Below are 23748 nucleotides of genomic sequence, written 5' to 3'. Positions count from 1 at the left end.
CCCCGGACACGAAGTTGCCCAACTTCATGTTGAATCTGGACGCCAGAAGATCTACGTCTGGAGTCCCCCATTTTTGGCAAACAGCCAGAAAAATTTCGGGGTGAAGGGACCATTCCCCCAGGAGCAACTGCTGGCAGCTCAAGAAGTCCGCCTGCCAAGTCTCTTACTCCCAGAATGAAAACTGCTGATAGGCACGGAACATTCCTTTCTGCCCAAGTTAGGATATGGTTCACCTCCCTCTGTGCTGCGAGACTCTTGGTGTCCCCTTGATGATTGATATAAACCACAGTAGTGGCATTGTCGGATTGGATCCTGACAGGACAACCTCGTAACCTGAATGTCCAGGCCTTCAGAGCCAGACGTGCTGCCCTAATCTCTAGGATGTTGATAGGCAAGGTTCCTTCAGTTCTTGGACATTGTCCCAGGACACTTGTCTTTTATAGCACGCCTTGTTGTTACCACCTTCCAGATCACTGGTCTGAAAGACTTTCCTTTCAGCGGATTCTGGGTTACTAACCACCAACTGAGGCTCTGGGACACCCTTGAGGACAGCCTTCTTGGCAAATCTAGAACTTGAAGCGTTTTGTTCCAAGCAGACAGGATACCGTTTTGCAAGTCTTGAATGGAACTGGGCATAGGGAATTGCTTCGAATAAAGCCACCATCTTTCCTAAAAACCTCATGCAAAAGGACCGCTTTTCAACCTGAGCATCTGCACTAGCTCTCTTATGGCGTTGATCTTTGCCTGAGGCAAGAACACCCTTTTCTGGGCTGTGTCTATGATCAGACCCAACTACTCCAGCCTTTTTAGCGGTTTTAAGTAAGACTTCTCTCGGTTAAGAATCCAGCCCAGATCTTCCAGGTATTTGGATGTAATACGCACGCTTTGCTCCAAAACGGGCCACCGACTGGTCTATTAGCAAGAGATCATCCAGGTACGCCAAGACTGTTATGCTCTGCGCCCTTAACCTGGCTAGAGGTGGAGCCAGAACTTTTTTTAAACACCTGGTGTGCTGTAGCCAGCCCGAAAGGCAAGACTACAAACTGAAAATAATGCTGTTCTACCTCGAACTGCAGAAACCTTTGGTGAGTGGGAAATATCGGAACATGCAGATATGCATCCCTGATGTCAATAGACACCAGAAGTTCTCCTCCTTGTAGGATAGAAACCATTGACCTTATCGACTCCATGCGAAAAGAGTGGATCTTCAGGAACTGATTTAGATTCTTTCAATCTAGAATGGGTCTGACATCTCCATTCGGTTTTGGTACCATAAAGAGGTTTGAATAAAAGTCCAAACCTTGCTCTTCTGTGGGGATTTGCATGATTATCCCCTGAGCCAGTAATCGGTCTAATGCCCGAAACAGATTACCTTTTCTCTGGATCTTTGGGAACATTTGACCTAAAAAAGGGGTGGTGGAAACTCCCAAAATTCCAGTTTGTACCCTAGAGCTACTGTGGAGATGACCCATCCGTCCTGAATTTCCTCTTGCCAGATTTCTGAGAATGGCACAAGTCTTTCCCCCAACCCTGGTGAGCGGGGGCACCCTTCATAATGAGGATTTAGAATTCTGTTTTGCAGGTTTCCGCCCCCAGGACTTCTTTTGTGCCTGGGCCTAACCCGGAGGCTTTCCTCTAGATTCTGTTGGTGGAGGCCATCGCGACTGCCTAGAGGCGGATGCCCCTGGCGCTAGAGAAAGAGCCCGCTTGAATGAAGGGGCGTTAATTCCTTCTCTTGACTGGCAAAAGAGTACTTTTCCCACTTGAAATCTTTTGGATGTATTTGTCCAATTCATCCCCAAATAGCCGATGCCTATGAAAAGGAAAACTAGTCAGGAGTCTTTTGCATGGTGCTTTGGATTTTTCAACCACAGGATCCTACGCATGTGCACTAGCACAAGCACAAGGCGGGACGCCTGATGAATAGAGTCTTTAATGGGATCTATTAGGATTGTCCTGATACGGATACTAGTATCGGAACTGATACCAAATGCTCCCGATGCCAGATCCGATATCTGGAACCGGAATTTGGCAGGTGGAGTCGAGATCAGTCTGACAGCAGTTGAACACGGGGTTAAGCTGGCTGGGCAGGGGTGCAGGGCGCCTCCGAATATTCCGTCCAAAACAGTGACCAGAGCCGTCACATTCAGTACAGGAAGTGACGTTCCGTGTCTCTATTGGAGGGTAAACTTCACAACGCCCATCTTGGTACATCCGGCTGCAGTAAACCAGCAGTGGACACATCGTTACAGCCAGCCCATATAGTTCGGGCTGGGTGTAACAAGATGTCCGCTGCTGGCTTACTGCTGCCAATTGCAAGGTGTACCAATATGGGCATCACAGCATACTTACTAAATATTAAATGACATGAATGATGAGAGGCAAGGAAGGATTTTGCAATGCTATGTTAGAAGGCTGGCTGCAGGCTAGTCAAAATTTGTAGGCGTCTGAGGGCTTTATATCCCTTCTCCTCCATCCGATCCCTCGTCGGCTCATTTCTGGGTCACGCCGACACACGTCACTTCCGGGTCCTTGCTGAGAGCCGGTCGACTGCTAGTGGTTGCTCTCAGGCTCACGTCGGGCACTACCAGGGAGTCTGCCCGCCCATCTTCTCATCACCTCGATCATCACGCGGGGGGGGGGAAGGTTATTCAGCCGCCCGCCAGCTCCTCTCTTTTTGTACAGATCTGGTTCCACGGGGGGCCGCCCGCCCACCTCTCTTGGTGTTCTGTCGGTGGAGGGGGGGGATACGGACGCCCGCTGACTCCCCTGTCCTGTGCAGACATGGCTTCACAGGGGGGAATCCGGCTCCCTGGCATGGTATGCATTCAGCCGATCTCCATTTGGGGGGGGGGGGGCTTCTGTGCTCGGTCTGCTCTGCTGTCAATCGGGGTCCTCCTGACACTGTCCCTCTGTGTCTGGCGGCTCTCTGTCCTGGCCAGCACACGTGTACAGTTATTACATAATCATACCTGCTGAAAGTTTGTGTGCATCATAAATTAGGGTTGCCTGCTCACTTTTCCCATGCTCAGGGGGGTAGCTGCTTACCTCAGGGGGGTAGCTGCTTATTGGATGGGCAGGGGCTGCTTACCCGTCAGTCACATGTCCTACCGTAGTGGCTCTGTCATTAGTGTGTCTGTCATTTCATGTTGAGTCAGTAGCGGTTTCTGTTATTAGCATGTTTGTCATAGTTTCTGTTATTGGCGTGTTTTGTCACAACAGCTCGGTCAAGCAGCATTTTCTGTCATTGCAGTTTTGTCATTAGCATGTTCTACTACACAGCTCGGTCAGCAGAATGTTCTGTCATAGCGGTTCTGTCAGCAGCGTGTTTCTTGGCGTGTTTCCGTCTTAGCGGTTTCGGCCAGAGTGGTTTCTGGCATAGGGCTTCTGTCGTTAGCTTGTTTCTGTCATAGCAGTTCTATCATTACCGTGTTCTGTCAACAGCTCGGTCAAGCAGCGTGTTCTCTCATAATGGGTCTGTCGTTAGTGTGTTCTATCATAGCTTTCCTTCATAGCATTTCTGTCGTCGTAGCTTTTCGCTCGTAGCATTCTGACGTTTTTCCTGTCGCAGCTTTTTCCAGTCGTTACATTTTCCTGTCGCAGCATTTCATTCGTAGCATTTTCCTTTTGTAGCATTTCATTCATAGAATTCCCGTCATAGCATTTTCCTATCGTAGCATTTAATTTGTAGCATTTTTCTGTCATAGCATTTCATTTCATTTCATTGCATTTTCCTGTTTTGTTCGTAGCATTCTGTCGTAAATTTCCTGTCATAGCAATTTACATTTGTAGCATTTCATTCGTAGCATTTCCGGTTGTAGCATTTCTGTTAGCTAGTGCTCACATCAAGGATCTGCCACATCTATGGATCCATACGGGCTGAGGTTTCATTTTAATTGATTGTCATCCCACAATCTTCTTACCCGTATACCATACGTCATACGATGCATGCTCATTTCATTACACTTGTATATCTACCCACCATGGTCTGTGGGTACACTAGCCCAGAGGGTTTGTTTGCTACCTGTCTGTTTTTTCTGTCGTTGCATTTCGTTTGTAGCATTCCTGTCATAGTATATTGTTCGTAGCATTTCTGTTAGCCAGGGCTCACATGCAGGGTCTGTCCCACCTACGAACCCATACAGGCTGAGGTTTCGTTTTCAAATGGATTGTCGTCCCACAATCTTCTCGCTATACGGTGCACGCATTTCATTACATTTGTACGTCTACCTGCCACGGTCTGTGGGTACACTAGCCCTGAGGATTTGTTTGCTATCTGTCTCGATTGTTCTGTCATAGCTTTTCGTTCGCAACATTCCCGTCGTAGCATTTTGTTTGTAGCATGTCTGTTAGCTAGGGCTCACATCCAGGGTCTGTTACGTCTACGGACCCATACAGGCTGAGGTTTCATTTTTAAATTGTCGGCCCACAATCTTCTTGCCCGTATACCATACGTCATACATGCATGTTCACCATTACACCTTTACTACTAGTACCCACGATCTGTGGGTACCTCAGCCCTGAGTAATCGTTTTTATTTACCTATCTTGGCGCTGCAGGTTACTCGGGCTCGCTCACTACATACACTAGGGTTGGGTCGTCATTAGATTCACATTCACGTGCTGTTGGTCTTGTAATTTCTGCACCTACACCCTCATACTTGTCAGGTACTTAGGGGTGTTGTGTTTCGTAGGATGGTTGTCTGTTCTCAAATCTCTAATAGTGTTTCCTTATGTCAGGGCTTGTCGTGCGCGTCGGAAGCGGCCAATTCACATTCATCCCTCCACTGCCGCATGGGGGTTCAGTGCATGGTAGCACCCCATCATTAAGGGGTGGGACCATACCAAACTCATAGCCGAGATTTATCGCTGGTTTACCCCTTTCCCGGCCTCAGCTGGGAGGGGGGGGGGCAGTATTTTTAGGTGGCTATTCCCAACTCTGTCCCAACCTCTTCCATCCACCAGCGCAGCACCTTTCTTGAACCCAGTTTCATGAGGTACTCAATGCGCTCTTACATCCATGTTACAATTGTCAGTCAGGATGGAGGGGATCCTTGCCCACTCGGCTTGTGCAGAGGTGTCAGCTGAAGCTTCTGCTCTTCTCAGTACGCCTGCAGGTGATGTTGGAATTTCTTCACAGTGGCACGTAGAACTGGGGGCAAGCTTAGTTTCAGGTGATCGATTTGGCCAATGGTTCTTTATCCAGTGTATTCTGAGGGCTTCTACCAAAAGTGGGAAGGTTTCACGGGTTCATGTCGCCGGCTTTCGCTGCATATTGCTTCGGCAATTTGGCCTCATCTACCAACACTATCAAGTATCCATCAGGTGACCAGCATTTCAGGACCTACAAACTCCTGTCAGTCTGTCAATTTTTTTCAGCTCACCCTCTCTAAGCCATCAAGGGTATTCAGGGAAGCCGGAGATGTTCTCTTTGGCACGGCTATGAGTTACCGGCCAAGTTTTTGTGGCGTTTCAGTCTTCCTATCTCCTAGCCTTGGCACAGTTCCCAGTTAGTGCTCTAGGCAGTTTTCTTTTGCCACACTTACAACTTCCCCTTTATTAGAATAGATGAATAAGCCAGGGGTTTGGGGCTATATTACTGTACCACAGCAACGGTGTTGGATTAAAATATTTGTCCTTCTCTGCTTATTCCTTGGGTCTGCTCTTTCACCCTCTCCCCATGCATCATCTCACCACAAACAGTTCGTTCTCATGTCCAGGTTACTTGCCAGACTAGGCACGAATCCTAAACTCCTTTTTTGGATATTCGTCTGGATTGGAGGCAACTTTCATAAGTCTGCACAGGGGGTCCATTCTTTATCATCAGGTTCATGGGGGCGCTGGAGATCCTCTGTTTTAGCAGCTACATATGTAAACCCCTTTTCTGTAGTCATCCGGGCATTCGCATTTTCTGGACTGGTTGTTGCTGGCCCTTCTTAGTACCTTTCACATCACACCTGCTTTGTGTCTCTTTTTGCCCTCTTTTAGGCATACTGTCCAGCCAGGCCAAGGCACACCTCAGGTCTTGGTAGTTAGTATTATCGCATTTCCAAGTGAAGACTCTGACTACAAATGCCATATAGCATTGCAAAATCCTTCCTCTCCTCTCATCATTCATGTAATTTATTATGAAATTGCCAATCATTGCTGCATTTCAGAGCCCACCAGTGCCTGCCCATTAGTGTCGCCTATCAGTACCCATAAGTGCCGCCTATCAGTGCCATCTATCCGTGCCATCTCACAGCCCCCATAAGTGACATCAGTGCCAACTAACAGTGCTCATAAGTGCCGTCTGTTAGTGGCATCTATCAGTCAGTGTCATTTATCAGTGCCATCTATGAGTCAGTGCCATTTATCAGTGCCATCTATCAGTGCTGATCTGTCAGTGCCCATAAGTGTCACCTATCAGTGCCAGCCACTTTTCAGTGCTACCTATCAGTGCCCATAAGTGATGCCTATCAGTGTCAATCAGTCAGTGCCATCTATCAGTGCCACCTTTCAGTAACCATTAGTCAAACTGTCACGTGACATTAAAAAAATAATCAGTATCGGCGAGTACTTGAAAAAAAAGTATCGGTGCTGGTACTCGGCCTTAAAAAAGTGGTATCTGGACAACCCTAGCATCTGTGGCAAAACATAATGCTCTTGGTAGTTTGGCCAAATCCCGGGCTTGTTGTACAGGAACCTCCTTAAGGGCCTGTCTAAACTGGTCCTTTAGGGATTGACAAATGCCTATTGCAGCAACTGCCGGCTAAGCTGTTCTAGTAATACAGGAACAAGAAATGCATGCAAAGCCTGTGGAGGTTTTAAGTAACCCAAAGAAGAAACTGAATTTTCAGCTGATTCCGTTAGGGGTAGTTTGAAAGCGGAACAAACCATTTCCGTAAGAGATTGTACCAGCAATTTCTCAGATTGCGAGGCTGAAAAGGGTTCATCCACTGTTTCCTCCACAGAGGAGTCATCGGTTTGTCTTTCCTTCTGATCACCTGAGGGTAAAACCTCATCCTCAACCCTCTGTTCCCTTGGTAAAGGGTCTGAGGTGGGGGAGGGGGATCTACCATGCTTCCTATCCCTTTGAATGGAGGATGCGATTAAAGCCGCTAATCTTTCCTCTGGCCCTATCAGGCCGGAGGAAAAGGCATCTTCAATCACGTATACAGGGGCTGAGATATGAGAAGCAGCTGCAACACCAATCGGTTCCAGTGACTCACCCTGACTTGCCACTTCTGGTATTTCAGGAGAAAATGACAGTGTGGAGGCACGACTGGAGTTCCCAGCACCTGGGGGCGATGTTTTTGGCATCTTTGAGGTTTTTGTGCTGTCCTTTTTGGGAGGCATAGTCCTAAGCACAAAGCAGAGGTACTATTTAAATGCACTAATTGCTGAACAATAGTCTGACAATAGAATGTGGCTAATAAAAGTTCAGCCTAGCGCTGGTAAAAGATGTCCTTTCCTCTATTGGGAATGCCCATATGCAGCCCTTACACCACTCCTGTGTCCCAGGTGAACAACCAGCTTGCTCTCCTCACTGTTCAGCTGAGGAGGGACTGCTCTTGTAGATCTCTTTACCTCCATGAGGAATCCCCGCTGTGACAAGCTGCTGCTGAACCCACACACAGACAGACACTGAGCTGAAATGAAGACAACAAATTAAGGTATGTGCATTTACTCCCTTTAGTGGAGATTTAGGGCATGATAACATCTTTTCCCCAAGAAAGAAAAACCATAGGTGGACTTTTCACAGTTCCTAGGCTTCTTCCCCTACCCTTGCCGTAGGATACTGCTGATGACAGACAGATCCAACCTACACCCATCACAGTGGGCTGTTTAACAAACCTTCAAGGACCGGGTCCCTTTTTATCGGGGTTCCATTCCCTTGGACCTGTATAGCACCCTGCCAGGAAAAACATTAGGTAATGTGAGCATGACCAAAGCACTGGGTCCCGGGGTCCAGCCCTACAAGGAGAGGTGTTACAGGCAAAACCTTGTTCTTCTAATATGAGGCCCGGTTACCATCCACCTTGGTCTCAGTGGCACCTTGGATGGATCCGGTCTGTGAAGGCCATTTAAATCTAGTAAGGGTCTCTCCAGTGGAGCTCCTCCAAGCACACCTTCACGCGTGACCTTAGTCACTGGCGAAAAAACTGAGGTACTCCTGGTAGGAGGAGGGGTTATATAGGGAGTTAACTTCCTGTATTGGGTGTGCCAGTGTCCATCACCTGAAGGTGCCTATACACCCATATAGTTAATAACTATGGCTCTGTGCCCCGTGATGTACGATAAAAAAATTATGTGTGTAGCAGCCTCCCCAGCATCGCCCTAATTACTTATCTGAGCCCCATCTCTCTCCAGTGATGTCCACGAATGTCTAAGCCCTCCAGGAAACTCCTCCTGATTGGCTAAGACACAGCAATGGCACCATTGGCTTCTGTAGCTGTCAATCAAAGTCAGTTAGCCAATCAGTGGAGAGAGGGGGCAGGCCCGGGTCGGAGCTCCATGTCTGAATGGACACATGGAGCTCTGACTCGACTCCAGTGCCACAATAGGAAGCTGCTGGCTGAGGTGGCACTTGATAGGAGGGAGGGGCCAGGAGCAGCAAACAGGGACCAGAGAAGAGGAGGATCAGGGATGCTCTGTGCAAAACCAAGTATAACATGTTTGTTATTTTTTATTTTATTTTTTTATTACGAGACTTTAAAATCACTTTAATGCTCTCCTTGCCTGGCTTGTCAGTGTAAGTGGATGGCAATGTTTTGGTAGGTTTGTAGTTGTCACACAGGAAATCATTATGGAGCCCACAAGGTTAGCGCACTTTACTTGATTCCCCTGGTGTGGGAGCCCTCCACTAACCAACATACCAAAAATATCCAAAAAAGAAATTGATATGGGCTCCAACCCCACCCCTGTACTTAAATAATGTGTAGTCACAGACTAGTTTATATATAATATTTATACTACTAATAAATTCTCATATGTCAATATCTCAATTGAGAGAGAAGAAAAAGGGATATGGATAATCATCTATGACTACTTCTATCCATATTATGGGGCTAAAATTGAATTATTAGGGGGTGTTTCTCTGCAGCAGGGACTGGAGCAGTTGTCAGGATAAAAGAAAATAGGATGGAGCAAAATACCATCGCATTTTTGAGGAAAATCTGCAGCCCTCTGCCAGAAAGTTGTCAATGGGAAGAAGATTTACACACAACAAAAATGACAATACAGTGGTTGAAGGAGAAAAAAATGAATGTCCTTGCATGGCTTAGTCAGAGCCCAGACTTAAAGTGGTTGTAAACCCTTACATACCACTTTGACCTACAGGTAAGCCTAGATTAAGGCTTACTTGTAGGTCCAAGAAATATCTCCTAAACCAGGGGTCAGGAACCTATGGCTCGTGAGCCAGATGTGGCTCTTTTGATGGTTACATCTGGATCTCCCCTCTCAATCCGTGGATCGCGTGGTGTGCTGATCCACGGATTGAGCCCCTGTACTATCCACATTGATTAAAAAAAAAAAAAAAAATTATACTATCGCATACAGTCCCCCAAACACCATGTCCACATGGTTTAATGCTACAATTTAAAATTGATAAGGATGAAAAAGAGGTACCGAGTATTGTAAGGGGCTACAATCCCCAATCACACCAAACTCAGCTGAAATCTGTAGACCCAGATACAGCTGAAAAAATACCATATGTACTGAGACCCCAAAAGCAGAAAATCTGGAAGGAAGAGCACCAACAAACAAATAAAATAAAGTAAGATCTATTCTGAAGGAGGGACTAATGGGACAAAGGAATATTACACTTATATCCCCAATGACTGAACCCCACAAAAGATAACATACCTATATGGAGCTCGCTGTGTCCACTGCCCAGGGGGCCACGTTTGGTAATCGGAAAGGAAGCCAGCTACACACAGCCGATTCACATTCAGAACAGGGGTGGTGGTGGCTGTGGGGCTATTTAAGCCTCTACCTCATTTTCAGGCGGATAAGGCTATCAATGGGATGTCCTGGGAGAAGCTGCTGATGGATCAAATTGGCCCTAGTACATGAATGGGGACCTTGGATTGTGGGCTCCTTGAGGGTAGGGACCAATGTGAGTGTGTGAGGTACAGGGATAGGGACAATTGTAGACACTCACTCAGGTTGAACTGGATGGACTGGTGTCTTTATTCAACCTTACTATGTACTATCCCAGGGGTCGGGAACTTATGGCTCGTGAGCCAGATGTGGCTCTTTTGATGGCTACATCTGGCTCTCCCATCTCAATCCGCGGATCACGTGGTGTGCCGATCCACTGATTTGAGCCCATAGGAAAGGCCGCGGCTTCGGCCTAGCTCCGGAGCAGCGGCAATCTTGGTACACCCGGCGGCGGCCTAGGTGAGCGGCATGCTGACGTCATCATCACCGCCCACCTCATCTGCTCCCTGGATCTGTCTGCTAGTGGTAAACAAGCAGAGTCAGACATAGGGACAAGTACATATTTCAGTGGGGGAGATGTGCATATTACAGTGGGGGGAGACGACATGGACATTACAGTGGGGGGAGACGACATGGACATTACAGTGGGGGGAGACGACATGGACATTACAGTGGGGGGAGACGACATGGACATTACACTGGGGGGGAGACGACGTGGACATTACAGTGTGGGAGACGTGGACATTACAGTGGGGGGGGGGAAACGATGTGGACATTACAGTGGGGAGAGACGACGTGGACATTACAGTGGGGGAGACGTGGACATTACAGTGGTGGGGAGAGACGACGTGGAAATTACAGTGGGGGAGATGTGGATATTACAGTGAGGGAGATGTGGATATTACAGTGGGGGAGACGTGGATATTACAGTGGGGGAGACGTGGATATTACAGTGGGGGGAAACGATGTGGACATTACAGTGGGGGGAGACGACGTGGACATTACAGTGGGGGGGAGACGACGTGGACATTACAGTGGGGGGGAGACGACGTGGACATTACAGTGGGGGGGAGACGACGTGGACATTACAGTGGGGGGGAGACGACGTGGACATTACAGTGGGGGGGAGACGACGTGGACATTACAGTGGGGGGGAGACGACGTGGACATTACAGTGGGGGGGAGACGACGTGGACATTACAGTGGGGGGAGACGACGTGGACATTACAGTGGGGGGAGACGATGTGGACATTACAGTGGGGGGAGACGACGTGGACATTACAGTGGGGGGAGACGACGTGGACATTACAGTGGGGGAGGTGGCATTCATGGCTCTCTCAGCCAAAAAAGGTTTCCTACCCCTGTCCTAAACCTACACAGTTTAGGAGATATTTACAAAAAGACAGGCACCGCTGTCTACGGCGCATGTTTGTCGACACCCTTTTGAAAAAAATTCCAAAATGTAATGAACATCATGAGTTAATCTTTGATTTTCAGATAACCGTGAGTTAAATTTCTTTCACACCTTGGAATATATGGCTCCAGTGGTTTTCTGCAATTTACCAGGGTCTTGACTACTTTGTCAGAGAACCCCTGGGCGCTTAGTATCTTTCGTTCAGTGATAAGGCCATCAAGCTTCAGAAAACCACCTGTAGGTGTGACACTGAACCCTGCGATAATAAGTCTTCTTTCTTTAGAAGACTCCGTGGAGGCTCTGAGACTAGAGTCCGTAACAGGGAAAACCATGGCCTCTTGGGCCAGAAAGGGGCTATTAGGATAAGATCTGTTTCTTTTAGAAGAAACTTCCGGAGGACTTCCGGAATTAGCCCGATCAGAGGGAAGGCATAACAGAGGGCGAATTGCCACAGATTCGCCAGAGCATCGATCCCCAATGATCGATCTGCTGGGTTCAGAAAAAAGAACTTCTCTGTCTTGCAATTGTTCTGATCTACGAACAGGTCCACTTCGGGACATCCCCATCTATCGATGAGACTCGCAAAGATTTTAGGATGAAGGGACCAATTGTCTCGACATACCCGGTAGCAGCTGAGCTATAATCTGCCAGACAGTTTTGTGTCCCCTTCAGGTGCACTGCTGTAATTGAGGCTAGATTCACTTCTGCCCATGATAAAATCTCCTGGGTGATAGATTGAAATATCCCGTTCCTCGTACTTCCCTTAGTTGAGGTAAGCAACCTTAGCAATATTGTTAGATAGAATCTTGAGATTGTCACCCCCGATTTCTGACTGAAATGCGTTCAAGGCTCTCTAAACCGCTAGAAGCTCTCTCTGATTCAATGAAACTCTTGCTTCCCTTGAGGACCATTCTCCCTGTGCCATTGTGTTGCTGATAAGGGCTCCCCATCCACAGGAACTTGCATCTGTTGTGATCCTCTGGGATATAGGAATGGACCATGGTAGACCTCTTGTTAGGTGCAGGTGTGTCCTCCCCCACCACAAGCTTCTTTTTATCCTGGAGGGTAACAAGACCATTGATTCCATTGACAGCTGTAATGGGCGTTGATGAAATCTTGCCCATGGCACTGCAGAAAAGCAAGAGATCATCAAGCCCACTGCTCTTGAAACCTCTCTCAGTGAGATCGACTGATTGGTCTGTAAGGCTGACATTGTTTGCATCATTTTTGAGACCTTTTCCTGCGGGAGAAAAACTTTTTGGTCTACTGAGCAAAATTCGTACCCCGGATATGTCACTTTCTGGGCCGGAATTAAGGAAGACTTCTCTTTGTTAATTAACCAGCCTAGAGATTGAAGGAAGTCCTGTACAGACTGGAGATCCACCAATAACTTTTGGTATAACTCCGCCACCACTAGAAGGTCATCCAGGTATGGGATAATAGTCATCGCCTTTAACCTTAGCGGAGCCAGTGCCTCCCCAACACCTTTGTGTGGGGCTGAAGACAGACCGAAGGGGAGGGATTGAAATTGAAAGTGCCAAATCTCTGTTCCCATCTTGACTGCTAGTCTCAAGAATCTTTGGAAGGCTGGATGGGGATAGGGATGTGCAGATAGGCATCCCTCAAATCCAAAGTGACCATGAAGCTGTTCGGGTAAAGCAGGTTTTTGATTGAGAACACCGTCTCCATGCAAAAGTGCTTGTACCTGATCGAACAGTTTAGAGATCGAGGTTCAGGATTAGTCGATATTTTCCTGACAGGTTTCTGATGAGAAATATATGGGAATAAAATCCCTTGCCCTGATTCAACCGGGGAACCAGGATCAGGACCTTTTTATCTAACAAGTCTCCAATTTGGAGACCCAGGGCCCTCGCTTTTACCCAATCTTGGGGAGGGAAGCTGACCAATAATCTCTCTGGTGGCTGGCAAGAAAATTCGAGCCTATACCCATTGGTCACCAGGTCCAGGATGAATGGACTTGAGGCGATTGCTGCCCACTGTGGGAGAAAAGCCCTCAATATTCCTCCCACTGGGAGACACGAGTCACTGTGACTTGGCGGGTTGTTGAGGAGGTTTAAACAAGATGTCCCCTCTACCTCTCCCCTTGTGCCCTGCCCAATGTTTTTTGGGCCTATTGTCCCTTTCTCTAGGACCTTGCTGCCTTCTTTGGCAACGAAAAAAAACGTTCTGGCTGTCGGCTTTTTCTTATTCTCTGAAAAGGCCTTTTTTCTATCGGCCGTGCGTTCCAGCACCTCTTGCAGACCAGGGCCAAAAAGATGATCGCCTGTTAAGAGAAGATCACATAGGCGCAACTTTGAGACAGAGTCACTTGACCAGGTTTTAAGCCATAGGCTTCTTCTAGCCGAATTCACTAAGGCCTAGCTCCTAGCTGTCATTCTTTCCCACTCTGCGAAAGAATCAGCCAAAAACCCCCCTGCACGAAAGAAGAGAGGAAAAGATTTCAGAATCTGCTCTCTAGAGGTACCTGCCAACAAGGTTGTTTGTATCTATGTCAACTACACTTTTAAATTTCTGGTTACACAAGTAGAAGTTGCTGGTTTAAGATTCCCAATGGCTGAGTCCCAGGCTCTGTGGAGAAGGATATCTCCTCTTTTAGCCATCGGATCCCTAAGCGTCAAACCCTAGGTCAGAGTTTTTTTAAACTTTTGAAAGAGGTGCTTCTAACTTAGGATCGTTGTTCCATGGCTGCGCTGTGTCCTCTACAAATGGAAACCTTCTTTTAAGGTTATTGTAAAAGAAAGGTTTTCTTTCTGGATTTTCCCACTCCAGCTCAATTAGTATCAAGAAAGGAACTATGCACGGCAAAAAAATAGCCTTTTTCTTATGCAAACCTTTGTACATAAGGTCATGTTTATACAATTGTACCCTCTCCTCTTCTATATCAAGTGTCATATAGATAGCCGTTAATAAGTCATCTACATCTTCCAATAACGTATACCTCAAGCCCCTTGCGGATTCTTTATCCCTGGGCCCTGTATCTGACCCTGATTCTTCCGGAGAAGACTGGGCTTCAGCCTCAGAGTCTTCACTCACCGCACTCTGTTATGGAGCACTAGGACCGGCTGAAGTCCTAATTGGAGAGGGACCCTCTGAAGGGACTTGAATCTTGTCAATAAGAGTTTTAAACAAGGTAAACATAGACGTAAGCTCATCTCTAACAGAAGTCAGCATTTTCTGACAGGAGACTACCGGGTCATCCTTAACTAGGTTAAACTGCTTTGCTCCATGAGGAGCTCAATTTGTTTCCGCAAACCACACATTTCCTTTTTGGTGGCTGCGCTTGGGCCTTGTCCTGAGTCTTGGCCTGCAAGAGAACAAATGACCCCAATAAATTTTATGCCACATACACTGCATAACACCCCGTGCAGGAAAAAAGGAGAAATGTGCCCCCTTCACCTAGTCCCTATTGGTTAAATGGGGGAGAACACTCACAGGATGTGCAAGTAAGTAAAATACACTTCAGACTTACCTGTGAGGTGCTGGTGTTAGAGCCTGCTTCTGCTGCCTGTGCAGGCATTGCAGAGGAGACCCTCCCGGCCCTGTAGTGGTCCGCTGGCTCTGCGGGGTTTCACTCGTTTAAACACCAGCTTCCCAGCGTCTCTGTTCACACCTTTTAGAGACAGGAACTAGCGTCTCCGGTGCCCGCTGATGACGTCACAAGTAGAGGTCGACCGATATGGGTTTTTCTCTAGCCGATGCCGATATTTAGAAAGTGGTTAGCACTCTCACCTAGCAGTAAGAAGGGTCGCTGGTTCAAATCCCAACCATGACACTACCTGCCTGGAGTTTGCATGTTCTCCCTGTGCCCGCGTGGGTTTCCTCCGGGTACTCCGGTTTCCTCCCACAATCCAAAGACATGCAGGTAGGTTAATTGCCTTCTATCCAAAATTAGCCCTAGTATATGAGTGGGGACCTTGGATTGTGAGCTCCTTGAGGGTAGGGACTGATGTGAGTGTGCAATGTACAGGGATAAGGACAATTGTAGACATTCACTCAGGTTGAACTGGATGGACTGGTGTCTTTATTCAACCTTACTAACTACTACTACTACCGTGGCCGATGGCCGATATATGATGCTGATTTTTTTTGGCCCGATATGTTAGGCCGATTTTTTTAATTTATTTTTTTCCCCTTCATCTCATACAATCTAACAGTTAGACACCTTTCACACTGGGGCGTTTTTCAGGTGCTTTTGGGCTAAAAATAGCACCTGTAAAGTGCCTGCAAAACAGCTCCCTTGCAGTCTGTGTGGAAACCTGAGTGCTTTCACACTGAGGCGATGCGCTGGCAGGATGTTAAAAAAAAAAAAGTCCTGCAAGCTGCATCTTTGGAGTGGTGTATACCGCTCCTCCACCATTCCTGCCCATTGAAATGAATGGGCACCGCAGCCAAAGCGCCTGCAATGCGATTTGGCAGCAGAGCTTCACGGACACATTTAACCCCTTCCTCCGCCGCTAGCTGGATTATAAGTGCCCGCTAGCAGCCGAATAGCGCCGCTAAAATGCCGGTAAAGCGCCGCTAAAACTGGCAGCGTTTTACCGTCAACACCTGCCCGCTCCAGTTTGAAAGCAGCCTTAAAGCGGAGGTCCACCCTAAAATGGACCTCCGCTCATCGGAATCCCCCTCCCCTCCGGCGCCACAATCGGCACCTTTCAGGGGGGAGGGGGGTGCAGTTACCTGGATAATCCAGGTAACTGCACCCACTTCCGGGCTAGCTCTCTGCGGAAAGGGGCGTACGTTACGCCCCTTTCCGCAAGCGCCCGCCCCCTTCAGCAAGTGCCCCGCTGCCTGCTGGGAAACACACAGCTCCCAGAGGCAGCGGGGACCGTCCGGATTGCGCCGCGCGGCTCGCACATGCGCAGTAGGGAACCGGGAAATGAAGCCGAAAGGCTCCATTTCCTGATTCCCATACCCAAGATGGCGGAGGCACGAGCGAGCGGTGGACTCCCGCTTTAAGTAATACAGAAAATTTCTTACATTTAAACGGTTATTAAACAACACAAACATCCAATCAGTATGTAGAATTTCGATAAAAATATATATATATATATATATATATATATATATATATATATATATATTTATTTATTAATATTAAATACACAAAAACAGGTAATCAAAACTTTTGGATGAAAAAAAATTGGCTAACTTTACCGTTTTCGTTTTTTTTCTTTTTTAAATCATTAGTGTATTTTTTCCCAAAAAATTGCGTTTGAAAGACCGCTGCGCAAATACCACGTGACATAAAATAACAACCGCTGTTTTATTCCCTAGGATCTCTGCTAAAAATATATATATAATTTTTGGGGGTTCTAAGTGATTTTCTAGCAGAAAATACAGGATTTTTATTTGTAAGCATCAAGTGTCAGAAAAGATTTAGTCTTTAAATCGTTGAGAACTCCTATACACACAGAGTTGAATTCATTCAGAAGTGTAAACATTGTATTTCTTTTCTTGGCAGACTGCTTCACTGAAGTCTTCAGGCAACTTGCATTGACTTCTATTACAGAAGTCATTTGCATGTCGCGCTGAAGATATCATCATTAACAGCACAATCGGCGGATGCCGATTAATTAAAAAAATATCGGCCGATATATCGACCGGCTGATATATCGGTCGACCTCTAGTCACAAGCCCCGGAAATGACCCCGCGGTGTACTTCCTGTGGGCCAGCTTGGAACGCATAAGTTCCGCCCCTTCATACGTGCAGCTTCCGCTCTTCCCCTGCACACTCCAGCCACGCTGTTTAACAGGAAGAGAACAGTCGACTGCTACCATGCGGCTCACGGACCGAAGCTCCGACGTCCACCACGGTGCTGGCAATCCCCATGCACTGAGAATCAGGGACCGCAGCCACAAGACTACTCCCCTGGTGGATGTGCCGCTCTGGGACCTAAGAAGAAGGTAGGAATAGCACCCCAAAATGCCACAGGAGCAGTGTGTCAGGGCTGGGCTCAGCCCTTCCTTCACTGAGCTGGCCGCTCAGCTGTCGGCTAATTGTCAGCTCCCATCTCTCCACAGTTACTCAGGTGTTGACAACATCTTGCTCATCAGTCCTGCCTACTTAAGCCGTCCAGTCCAGAAGAGCTCTGCCTTCGCCTTGATCACATCACAGAAATGATCTCCTGCGATCCTGTTCAAGACTTGCTTTTCTGACATCCCTTCTGGCTCCAGATCCTGCTTGCTGTTCCACTACATTGATCCCTGGCTTCTGGCTTGGCTGACTATCCATTCCGGTTACTGAACTTTGGCTATGTTTTGACTACATATGTTCTTTTTACTTTTATTAATAAACAAGTGTGATTTAACTGTACTTTTGTCTCGGGTCTGATGTCATGGTTTCTGACATCGTGCTCATGAGACCTAGGGAAACCAACTCCAGGAAACATGTTACCCCCTGTTAGGAGGAAACATGAATACTGACATAAGTTCTGGCTAATCGTTTCATGGGCTGTCCTGGAAGATGCTTAGAGAAAATAGGATTTTTTTTTGTACTCACCGTAAAATCCTATTCTCTGTAATTCACCGACCGAAAGAGCTCCTCTCTGTAACAAATGGGTTGTTAGCCTTATCACTAGGAGAATACTAGGCATAGTTGTAACACAACACTCAGAACTCTTAGTTCCGCCCAGGGGGGCGGTCCCTTAGGCTACAACCCCCCACCCTGCAAAGCAGCCTTAAAAAAGACGGTTGCGGACGCAATACCACCTTATCCCTGTGGATAACCAGATAGGGCGACTTACAGGACAAGGCCGCCAGTTCCGAAACCCTCCTGACCGATGTGATGGCCACTAGAAAGACCACTTTCTGGGAAAGGGTCAACAGGGGAATCTTCCTGGTGTTTTCAAACGGCGGTTTTTGAAACACCAACAACACCAGGTTCAAATCCCATGGGGGTAACGGTGGACGCACCGGAGGGACTACATGTTGTACCCCCTGAACGAAGGTACTCACTAAGGAGTGCGATGACAGGGGTCATTGAAAAAAAGACAGCTAAGGCTGAAATTTGCCTTTTGGAGAAATAGCAGGATCCTAGATATGGAAAAAGAGCGCGGATGCCATCCTTTCTCCTCACACATGGAGATGTAGGCTTTCCAGGTATGATATATCTTTCGAGAAGAAAATTTCCATGCTCTCAACATAGTTGGAATCACTGAGTCCAACAGACCCCGGTTCCTCAACACCTGGCTCTCAATAGCCATGCCGTTAAAACCAGCAATGGTAAAGCAGGATGGAGAATCGGACCTTGAGACAGAAGGTCCTCTCTTTTTAATTCTTTTGTTTGTTTGTTTTTTTAACAAAAAATAAAAACCGCAGAGGTGATCAAATACCACAAAGCTCTATTTATAACAAATGATAAAAATTTAATTTGGCTACAGTGTTGTATGACCGTGCAATTGTCATTCACAATGCATCAGTACTGAAAGCTGAAAATTGGTCTGGACAGGAGGGGGGTTTAAGTGCCCAGTAAGCAAGTGTTTAAAGACAAAAGAAAGGAATTAGCTCTACTGAACTGTGCTGAACTCCGAAATTAATATTTTACCTCAGCATTTTGTGCACGTTCTAGTTCCTTCAACACACCCTGTGTCATCTCATTTTCTTTCATCCTTAATGACTTCAGTTCAGCATCCCACTCTTCCCTGCCAATTGGAAAACGTTATATATAAATTATGGAATATAATAAAGTTTGTATAATGCTTAAAGAGGAAGTAAACCCTGATGAGTTTACTTCCTCTTTCATTCCCTGCAAAGGTAAAGCATAATGGACTACTATGCATCGCATAGTAGTCCATTATGTGTCACTTACCTGACACAGGAGCCAGCGAAGTCACCGCTGTCCCCTGTAGTCCGGAGCATCCATCTTCTCGGTGGGTCTCGCTGCTCCACCGCTGTCAATCGGCGAAGCCGCAATGACGTCACTCCCACGCATGCACACGGGAGCCGCCACGCGCGGCATATCGCCATTGACGGCGGCGCGCTCAGTGCGCCGGTGTCTACAGCGAATGCGCCGTAGAGAGTGGTGCCTGTCTTTCGGCAAATATCTCCTAAACCGTGTAGGTTTAGGAGATATTTCTTGGACCTACAGGTAAGCCTTAATCTACGCTTACCTGTAGGTCAAAGTGTGTTGTAAGGGTTTACAACCACTTTAAAGATAACAATGGCATATTTTACAGCTATAAATAAGTAGAGGATGCAGTCGTGTGCTTTCTACTAGCCTGTCAGTTGTCAATAACAATCTATAATTTCTGTTAACATATATTATATACATTAGTTACAGAGAAATACAGTATATATGATCAAGACACTGTACATATATAATATCTGAATGTTCTGAACTTAAATGGGGGATGATGGACGTGTTTACAAGCAGCACACAATGACAGATACTGTTTCAGATGGCCAGATATTCTGCACCGATAGGGAATTGAAAAACATTAAAACATACATACTCACCTTTATGGCTGCAGCATAGCTGTCCCCACTGACTCTGTGACATCAGGTGACAATGGAACTTAGCCCCCTTTAGCTGATTCTGGGTCACAGGAGAGCACAAGTAAGTGCAGTCCTGTGACCATCAAGAGAGGTATGGCCAAAAAAGCTTTGGCCATACTTCTCTTTTAAATCTTTGAATAGATATCAATTGATGGTGACAGATGTTTTCATCACAGACAGAAGCTGGTTACTGGTATATGAGCTTTTTCCATCAGGTGATCCACATGTGCGCCATTAGAGCCAAGGTAACACCATAAAAGGTTGAGCTTGCGCATTCCTGCACGGCAAGGCCATGAACACACCTGTGTTTGCATGATTTGTGGGAGTGCCAATGAGAACTGATAACACCCATGCTAATCTGCAGTCAGCAGTGCATTCCGGTGCAATTGGTGTGAATCGACTCTTGGTGTCTGCAAACCAATAATGTAAAGGGTAAGACACACTGAGGGGAATTTAGTAAAGCTGCTGTGCAATTTTTCTTGCATTAATGCCTCTTGTTAATTGTGCAAAATTCATAGAGCATCTTCATTTTTGTTTCCAACAGCGACTCGTGCACCAGGTTCAGGTAGTTCTTGAATTTGGCATTGATGTGCCAAATTCAAAATAAAATAACTACAGATAGTATCCTAGCAAAGTGGAACTAATTAAGACCAACTCCCTTTAGGAAAATAGAGAGAAACTGGCGCAGACAAATTTTGTGAAAGTGTCTCGTGTGCATTCCAAAAGCGCTGCAGCATGCGCCAAATTCAAATACAAGTTCTAGACAGGTACATGAATTTAGCATATGCTGCACCGCTTTTAGAACAGGAGAGCCACTTTCACAAAATCTGTCTGCGCCAGTCTTTATGAATTCCAGGGACTGACTAGTGGTAGGGATTTCTACAGATAAAAACATGTTGCCAAATTTTTACTTTTCTTTTTTAAATCCCATTTCCACATTATACACAGAGTAGATCTTTACAGCTTACTTAGAAAATTTGAAGGGATAAAAAGATATGCAAAACCTAGCACTGTTGTCCCACCTTTCTGTAGCCTGCTCAGAAAGTAGCTCCACAATCTTATTTTCAAGCTCTGCTTGCTCTTGCTTGAGACTAAAAAAGAAAGAAATTTAACTATTACAATTACATGGCACATTTCTATTAACTTTTTTACATTTTTCAGCAATCAGACAAAATAGTATTTTTGTACTCACCGTAAAGTCCTTTTCTCTGAAGTTCATTGACGGACACAGCTCCTTTAAATCTCGGCCGTAGGGTTATCACGAACCTACAGGAGAGGTCTAGGCAGAACATGTAACACATGTAAAAACAGCAAGACTGCATAGCTCTGCCAAGGGGGCGGTCCCTCTGGATATAACCCCTCAGCCTGCTTCCTGTAGCTCAGTACATCAACAAGCAGTACAATGTAAAATAGGAGGAGTGGGTGCTGTATCCGTCAATGAAATTCAGAGAGAAGGATTTTACGGCGAGTACAAAAATCCTATTTTCTCTTTCGTTCATTGACGGACACAGCTCCTTTAAATCTTGACTGTAGGGACGTCCCCAAGCAGTGTCAAAACGAGGGGTGGAAACAGCGACAAACAACTTCACCCACAACCAGAGGAATACCTCAACGGAGGAGCTGCCATCTGAAACGATCACACCAGAACTTGCGACCAACGTATGCATCAAAAATGCGTTTACAACAAAAACGTAACTTTCTTTAAAAAGAAAAAAAAAAAAAAAAGACAGCCAAGGCTGATATCTGTCCCTTGATGGTGCTTAAAAGATTCTGATACACTCCTCGCTGTAAAAACCGCAGGATCCTGGAAACCGAATATGTGCGCGGACGCCACCCCATCTCCTCACACATGGAGATGTAGGCCTTCCACGTACGATGGTAAATCTTCCGAAAAGACAATTTCCATGCCCTCAGCATAGTGGAAATTACCAACTCCGACAGACCTCGGTCCTTTAGGACCTGGTTTTCACAGCCATGCCGTTAAAACCAGCGACGGTAAAGCAGGATGGGAGTATCGGACCTTGCAATAGGAGGTCTTCTCGCATCGGTAACCGCCAAGAACATCCGCCACCAGGCGTACTAGGTCGGCGTACCAGGGACACCGAGACCAATCTGGGGCAATCAGTATTACTGGAATGCCCTCGGCCTCCACTCTGCGTAGCAGACAAGATAACAATTTGAGTGTGGAAAAGGCATAAATCAGTCGATACTGCCCCCATGGAGCCACCAGCGCGTCAGACTCGTCTGCCTAAGGGTCTCTTGTCCTGGACACAAACCTCAGCACCTTTCGATTGAGCTGAGAGGCCAAGAGATCCACATCTGCTGTAACCCACCGCAGGCAAAGAAGCCTGAATACCTCCGGATGCAATGACCATTCCCCTGGGTAAAGCATCTGGCGACTTAGGTAGTCCACCTGCCAGTTTTCTACACCTGGGATGTAAATGGCAGACAGGGCCAGCACGTGTCGCTCTGCCCACTGGAGGATGTGACTGACCTCCCATGCTGCAGCTGAGCTCCTTGTTCCTCCTTGATGGTTGACATATGACCCCGCTTTGGCGTTGTCCGACTGGATCCAGATGGGATGCCCCTGTAGCCTCGTTGACCATGTGGAGAGGCATAGCCTGATCGCCTGAAGTTTGAGCACATTGTCAGCTGGTATTCTTCCCACGACCAAAGGCCCTGGGTCGACTGTACCCCCAGCACTCCACCCCAACCAGTCAGGTTGGCGTCTGTTGTGATCACCGTCCAATGGGGAGGAAGGAACGATCTCCTGGACCAAAGAGCCAGAGACCTCAGCCACCAGAGAAGAGAATTGCTGACTAACTGGCTCACCCAAATCTGATGATCCAGGGATAACGGAGATTTGTCCCATTTGGACAGGATCTCGTTCTGTAAGACTCAAGTGTGAAATTGGGCGCACGGTACCGCCTCAAAGGAGGCTACCATGAGGGCCCAGAGCTCACATGCAGAAGAGCATCGATGACCACCTGTGGTTCATCAACAACTTCACAGCAGCTCGGAGAGTTTGCAGCTTGTCTGAAGGGAGAAAAACTCTCGCTTCCACGGAGTCCAGCAATAAGCCCAGGTACTCCAGGCATTGAGCACCGACTTTTTTAGGTTCAGCATCCAACCAAAGGCCTGTAGAGTTTGCATGGTGATCGCCACATCCTCCCTTAATCCTGAGGCAGAAGCTTCTCTCAGAAGGAGGTCGTCTAGGTAAAACCGCGCTGAGGCTACAAGAAAATGGCCGCCGGCCATTTTTGTATAGAAAAGACCAAGAAAATGGCCACCGGACCTCTAGAAAATGGCTGACAGCCATGCTCTGCATAGAAACTACAGGAAAATGGCAGCGGCCGCCGTAAAATGGCACCAGCACATTCCCACACAGAGAAAAAGGAGCAGTAAGACAACAAACTGACCCAAACAGCCAGTGCAGCCCCTGCCAAGGTACAGAGCCCCCCAGAGGACCCCCGGCCCAAGTACATACACCACACCTCATGCCCAGTCATGCAGCGGCCCCCGCAGGGAGAGGAGGGAAAAGAGGATAGGAAGAGACGAAAGGGAGTGTGAGAGACCCCTAATCGACCTCCCAGGGAATGCCCAGCTGCTCTATCCTGCCGAGGCAGGGAGAGCTGTACTTACCCGTCCGGTCGGAATAGCTGGACGCATTCCATCACAGACCCATCACCCGAGCAGTACGGGGTGGCTGCTGGCCACGGCACACTGTGACACAGACAGCAGTAGCCCGGTCATATGTGTGCCCCGGAGCATATGGCTCACCGGCCGCCCCTGGAGCAGAAGGGCATGTTGTGGCCGACCAATCGCGTAGCTAGGGCCTGCTCACGTTCGATGGCCACCCTGGGGAGACTACAAGGATCTACATTATCCAGCCTGTCC

General features: G+C 47.3%; 1 protein-coding gene across 1 annotated transcript in view; it reads right to left on the bottom strand.

The window, feature by feature from the left end:
* Positions 1–23748, bottom strand: part of RNF214 (ring finger protein 214) — a 155795-nt gene that overhangs the window by 95389 nt on the left and 36658 nt on the right. The window contains exons 6-7 of the mRNA XM_077456988.1: positions 20874–20942; positions 18902–18998 (exon numbers count right to left, since the gene is read on the bottom strand). Of these exons, the coding sequence (XP_077313114.1) occupies positions 18902–18998; positions 20874–20942 (166 nt within the window). The remainder of the gene's footprint in view (positions 1–18901; positions 18999–20873; positions 20943–23748) is intronic.

The sequence above is a fragment of the Lithobates pipiens genome, unplaced genomic scaffold (assembly GCF_037356315.1).
Source record: "Lithobates pipiens isolate NorthernLeopardFrog02 unplaced genomic scaffold, aLitPip1_a1.2 Scaffold_27, whole genome shotgun sequence".
NCBI lineage: Eukaryota > Metazoa > Chordata > Amphibia > Anura > Ranidae > Lithobates > Lithobates pipiens.
This window is presented reverse-complemented; position numbering and strand designations above follow the sequence as displayed.